The sequence below is a fragment of the Pundamilia nyererei genome, unplaced genomic scaffold (genome assembly GCF_000239375.1).
Source record: "Pundamilia nyererei isolate P.nyererei 1_Seehausen unplaced genomic scaffold, PunNye1.0 scaffold00285, whole genome shotgun sequence".
In the NCBI taxonomy this organism is placed as follows: domain Eukaryota; kingdom Metazoa; phylum Chordata; class Actinopteri; order Cichliformes; family Cichlidae; genus Pundamilia; species Pundamilia nyererei.
In genome coordinates, this window is record NW_005187686.1 from 414,914 (window position 1) to 420,022 (window position 5,109).

At 45.5% G+C, this 5,109-nt stretch overlaps 1 protein-coding gene across 1 annotated transcript; it reads right to left on the reverse strand.

Annotated features, from left to right (window-relative positions):
• Positions 1-460: 460 nt before the first annotated feature.
• Positions 461-4,968, reverse strand: LOC102194212 (cytochrome c oxidase subunit 5B, mitochondrial-like). The gene is made up of 4 exons (XM_005750722.2): positions 4,802-4,968; positions 1,464-1,534; positions 807-906; positions 461-638 (listed from the first exon to the last, which is right to left on the reverse strand). Exons 1-4 carry the CDS (start codon positions 4,896-4,898, stop codon positions 526-528), a joined length of 381 nt encoding a protein of 126 aa, XP_005750779.1. The 5' UTR covers positions 4,899-4,968; the 3' UTR covers positions 461-525.
• Positions 4,969-5,109: the final 141 nt, after the last annotated feature.

Below are 5,109 nucleotides of genomic sequence, written 5' to 3' on the forward strand. Positions count from 1 at the left end.
TCATTTTCTTTATTTCTTGATATATTCAGGAGCTGTGGTCCAAAAAATAAAACGCTAACACTGTAATTAACCTGTGTGTAATCTGACACATTCATTAATGTGATAACACAGAAACAACCAGAGACGTCTGTTAATATTTCAATTGTATAAATAAACTAGGAGCTGACAGTGAATACAGATACACTTCATTCTTTCATCCTCAGTTTGCTATTCTGATGCTGGGTGAGAACTTCACAGCTACACTTCCATGTTCAGGTGGAACAGATGACACAGACAGCGGGTTGACAGGAAGTTACGTTTATTGCTGCTCCTGGGAGGTGGGAGGAGTGTAACGTGTGCAGTACAATTGTGTGTGTAAACTGACTGAATGGAAATGTCTGAAGAAACTCTTTGTTCCCCGAACGTGTTTGATCCCGAGTACATGTAACGTGTAAGCAACGACTGATGAGGTCAGCAGGTATGTCAAGTAGAAGAAGGTGGGAAGCAGACAGCGCCGCTTCCTCTGCAGGAGGAAGAGGAGGCAGGTCAGTGGGGGAGCTCATGGGGAACCAGCTTGTAGTGGGCGCCGCAGGACGGGCAGCGCTGGGCCTCACCCTCATGGAGCCAGAACCAGACCACGGCTGTGTTGTCCTCCTCACCTGCACACAGGAAACTGGGTGAGAACCCTAACCTGCAGCTCACATGCATGCTCAGGTTTCCCAGTGAAGAATAAGCCCCACCCCCTTTAAGCCCGGAGGCGAGTTTAACCCTCGTCTGAGAAAGCTGCTCACATACGCGCTTTCACACAGGAAAAAACAACAACTCACACACGCATCCCACAATCCTCTTGTTCGTGATGGAGGGAACCAGGTGGGGGTCGGCCTTGGAGCCTGCATAGTGCTTTGGCTTCATCATGTTGAAGGGGTCCTACAGGAGGGGGAGGAGTCAGATGAGTCGGGCGTGACAGTATTCAACATCAGTTTCACCTCAAAGTTTCTTTCATCATCTTCATGTGCAGGAGGAGGACAGCTTAGGCTACGTTCACACTGCAGGTCTTAATGCTCAATTCTGGTTTTTTGATCAAATCCGATTTTTTGTCTGCTCGTTCACACTACAAATAAAATGTGACAGCAAACGCGCTCTAGTGTGAACCCTCAAAGCGGCCCGCATGCGCAAAAGAAGAGGTCACACACACAACGCGCTCTGTATAGACCCAGACCCAACAGTACTGTTTGACTGATGGCCGTTAATATAAAGACCTGTTTCGGACTTTACGTTTCCCAAATTTTCTTTAAGTCATACAGTTGTTTTGTTATTTACATATGGCCTAATAATTATCCTTATTGCTGTTTAAGAGAGGAGCTGTACTTCAAAGGATAGCTGCAGATTTCTGTCAGAATCTGACGCCTGCAGTGTGAACGTAGCCTGAGATACCCCAGAGACCCGTCAGGTCAAACGGGGCTGAATGAACTCAACGATCTTACCTCGCCATGCTTCATGGCCTTCATGATGACTTTCTCCAGCCCTGTGGCCTGCTCTTCATCAGTGGGAATCCCTGTGAACACAAAATCAGCTTTCATCTTCATTCATACACATAAACCAATACTTTGTTTAAAAGAAAAACAGGATTTTTTTTTTTTTTTTAAAATGTTTACATTTACGTCGTTTCACAAGATACTGACAAAAATGAGAAATAAAGCATCAAACGTTCCTCACAGCGTGCCAAGAAAACCATTAATGGCTGGTGGAGAAAATTCAGATTATACTTTACTTATGAGGAAAAATTCAAAGTTTCAAATTCAAATTCAAATTTTATTTGTCACGTACACAGTCATACACAGTACGATATGCAGTGAAATGCTTGGACAGCTGCTCGTGACCTAAAGAAAACAAAAAAGGAAAAGGCTATGAATAAGATAGGAAATAAATATGAAAAATTAAAAAGGGTAAATTTAACTAGGAAGGAATAAAATATAAATTAAGGTTAAAAATGAAATAACTGTACAACACAATACACAATATAGAACTATATAAGAATGTATGAAGAAATCTAAATATAAATAAATATATACACAATAACAGGATTTAAGTAATGAAGTGAAAAAAGTCCAGAAAGTCCAGTGTGTGTGTAAGAACTGTATGTGTGGGTCAGTACTGTGTGGTGGTGTGATTGAGAGACCGTATCGCCTGCAGGAAGAAGCTCCTCCTCAGTCTCTCTGTGTTGGTCTTCAGGGAGCGGAATCGCTTTCCTGACCTCAACAGAGAGAACACTCTGTTGTTGGGATGGCTGAGGTCCTTCACGATCTTCCTGGCCTTGGTCCAGCACCGCCTGCTGTAGATTGAGTGCAGGTCAGGGAGCTCGGAGCGGATGGTGCGCTCAGCTGACCGCACAACCCTTTGTAGAGCTCGTCTGTCCTGCATGGTGCTGTTCCCGAACCAGGTTAAGATGTTTCCCGCCAGGATGCTCTCTATGGTGCACGAGTAAAAGTTCCTGAGCACCTTGGAGGGCAGTTGGAAGTCTCTCAAGCGTCTGAGGTGGTAGAGATGCTGTCGGGCCTTTTTCACCACGGAGTTGATGTGACAGGACCATGACAGGTCCTGCGTGATGTGAACTCCGAGGTATTTGAAGCTGTCCACTCTCTCCACTGGGCACTCGTTGATGACGGGGGTCTGGTAGTTCCTCTCCTGCTTAGTGCTGAAGTCCACTATCAGCTCCTTTGTCTTACTGACGTTTAGAAGGAGGTTGTTCCTCTGGCACCAGTTCTCCAGATTCCTAATCTGAGCTTCAGGTAGGCCGTCTCGTTGTTATCAGAGATCAGGCCCACCACGACGGTGTCGTCAGCAAACTTGATGGTGGTGGTGGAGCTGGTAGTGGCCACACAGTCATATGTGTACAGAGAGTACAGCAGGGGGCTCAGAACACACCCCTGGGGGGCTCCAGTGCTGAGAGTGGTGGAGGCTGAGACATGTCCGCCCATCCTTACTGCCTGTGGTCTGCCAGTTAGGAAGTTGGAGATCCACTGACACATAGATGAGCTGAGTCCCAGATGCTCCAGCTTGGTGGTGAGTGTGGAGGGAATTATGGTGTTAAATGCAGAGCTGTAGTCTATGAAGAGCATTTTAACATAATTCCCCCTTCTAGTGTCCAAGTGAGTGAGTGATGTGTGGAGGAGATGAGAGATGGCATCGTCTGTGGAACGATTTGGACGGTAAGCGAACTGTAGTGGGTCCAGTGTGTCTGGTAGTGAAGAAATGATGAAGTCTCTGACCAGGTGTTCAAAGCACTTCATCACTACTGAGGTGAGGGCTACAGGGCGATAGTCATTGAGAGAAGCAGGGTGGGGTTTCTTCGGGACAGGAACAATGATGGACTCTTTGAAGCATGTGGGGATCACCGACTGAGATAAAGAGATGTTGAATATCTCAGTGAACACAGGACTAGCTCCTGGTATGCGCAGTCTCTGAGGATACGACCTGGGATGCCGTCTGGTCCTGCTGCTTTCCTGGTGTTCACTCTCTTGAAGGCTCTCCTTACTTCATGCTCGGAGATGACGAGCACGTTTCCGGTGCTGGCAGTATCTTCCTGTCTGCAGCCGTTAGCGCCACTAACACTAGCATTGTTGGAGACCTTAGCTGCAGCCTCGAAGCGAGCATAGAAAGTGTTCAGCTCGTCTGCCAGAGTCACGGCCACGTTCGTCATACTGGCTGTTGGTGCTTTATAGTCCGTTATTGTCCTTAGTCCCCGCCACAGGCTCCTAGAGTTTAAATGTTTCTGCTTTATTTTATTTAGAAAATAATAACATACTTTATTGTTCATTTTGATCTGAGTTTACAGTAAGCTCATGCTGCTGCACACACAGGTGGGAAAACACATGGCTGTCTGCAGACTTCATGCTCTGAAACACAATGACTTCTTTAAACATCTTGATGCATGCTCAATCATCCAGGTAAGTAAATTCCCAAAGTTTGATTCTGTTCATCTGGACGTAGCGTTTTCAGTGGGAGAAACGTTTAGTCACTCATCCAAGTGCATTTGCATAATGACCGTTTCAGTCATTATGCAAATGAACTGTTTATAAGACTGGGGAAACCTGCACTCAGCTGAGACTGAAGAAGTCACTTGGACGAGTGACGAAGCGTTTCTCCCACTGACAACGCTACGTCCAGATGAACAGAATCAAACTTTGGGGACTTCTTTAAACATTTAATTTAAGCCAGTCTGAGCTCTTCTCGTCCTGTTCATGTCTTCTTTACATTTCATATTTAGACAGAATCTCACAATGTGAGATTCTGTCTTCGGTGAAAGTTTACTTTGTTTTTTGGTCATTTATTAAAATCATCACAGAGCAGATTTTTTTCCGAATAAAAGATCAATCAATAATCAACCAGATTAGATAATTATAACCAGAGAAAATATTCATTACTATCCGAAAGCAGTAATGTAATCGATTAACCGAGCGTTTTGTGTAATTGAATAACTGACTAATAATTAACTGTTAAATTGAACTCTGACCTCCCGAAGCTAACAAACTGCTAACGCTGCTAAGCTATTAACAGCCAATTGTCTTATTTCCGGTGTTCCGTCCTTTAAAGTGTGCCGATCTGAACATGGGTTTATTAAAATCTACTGATTGGACCGTTTAATCGTTTTAAAATGAGCCGATCCATCATTTATATTTGTTCTGAATGAAATCTTGTCTAAGCGGCGCTGTCACCGGGACAGGAAGCGATTGGCGTTCTCAGTCTTCCCCGCGGATTAAACCCTCTCTAAGCCGCCTGTTCCCGCCGAGTTCCAGGTGTTCTGTGCCGGCTTGGAGCTCACCTCCTGCTGCCATGCTGCGGCTCAGAGCGGGGGTCCGGACGGAGCGGCAAGCCGCCGCGGCTCTGACGGCGGAACGGAGCAGTAACCTTGCAGCCATTTCTCCTTCTTCAGCGATTACTTAGGTCGATCGGTGATGACGTCATATTTGTGGACAGGTTCTTCTTCTTCTTTGTTTATTGGCAGCTTTGAGGTGCACTAGCGCCACCTGTGGATCTCCAGATTCAGGAGGTTACAATATGTGACATCAGCATCAGTTCATAATGTGACGTGTGAATGAAAACAAACGCTGTTGTGACAGTGATGTACAC

Coding starts and splice junctions, on each gene's coding strand:
- LOC102194212 (XM_005750722.2), bottom strand. CDS start 4,898: ATGGCTGCAAGGTTACTGCTCCGTTCCGCCGTCAGAGCCGCGGCGGCT. Junction 1,535..4,801: donor CCGCAGCATGGCAGCAGGAG/GTGAGCTCCAAG, acceptor TTGTGTTCACAG/GGATTCCCACTGATGAAGAG. Junction 639..806: donor GAGGATTGTGGGATGCGTGT/GTGAGTTGTTGT, acceptor TCCTGTGTGCAG/GTGAGGAGGACAACACAGCC.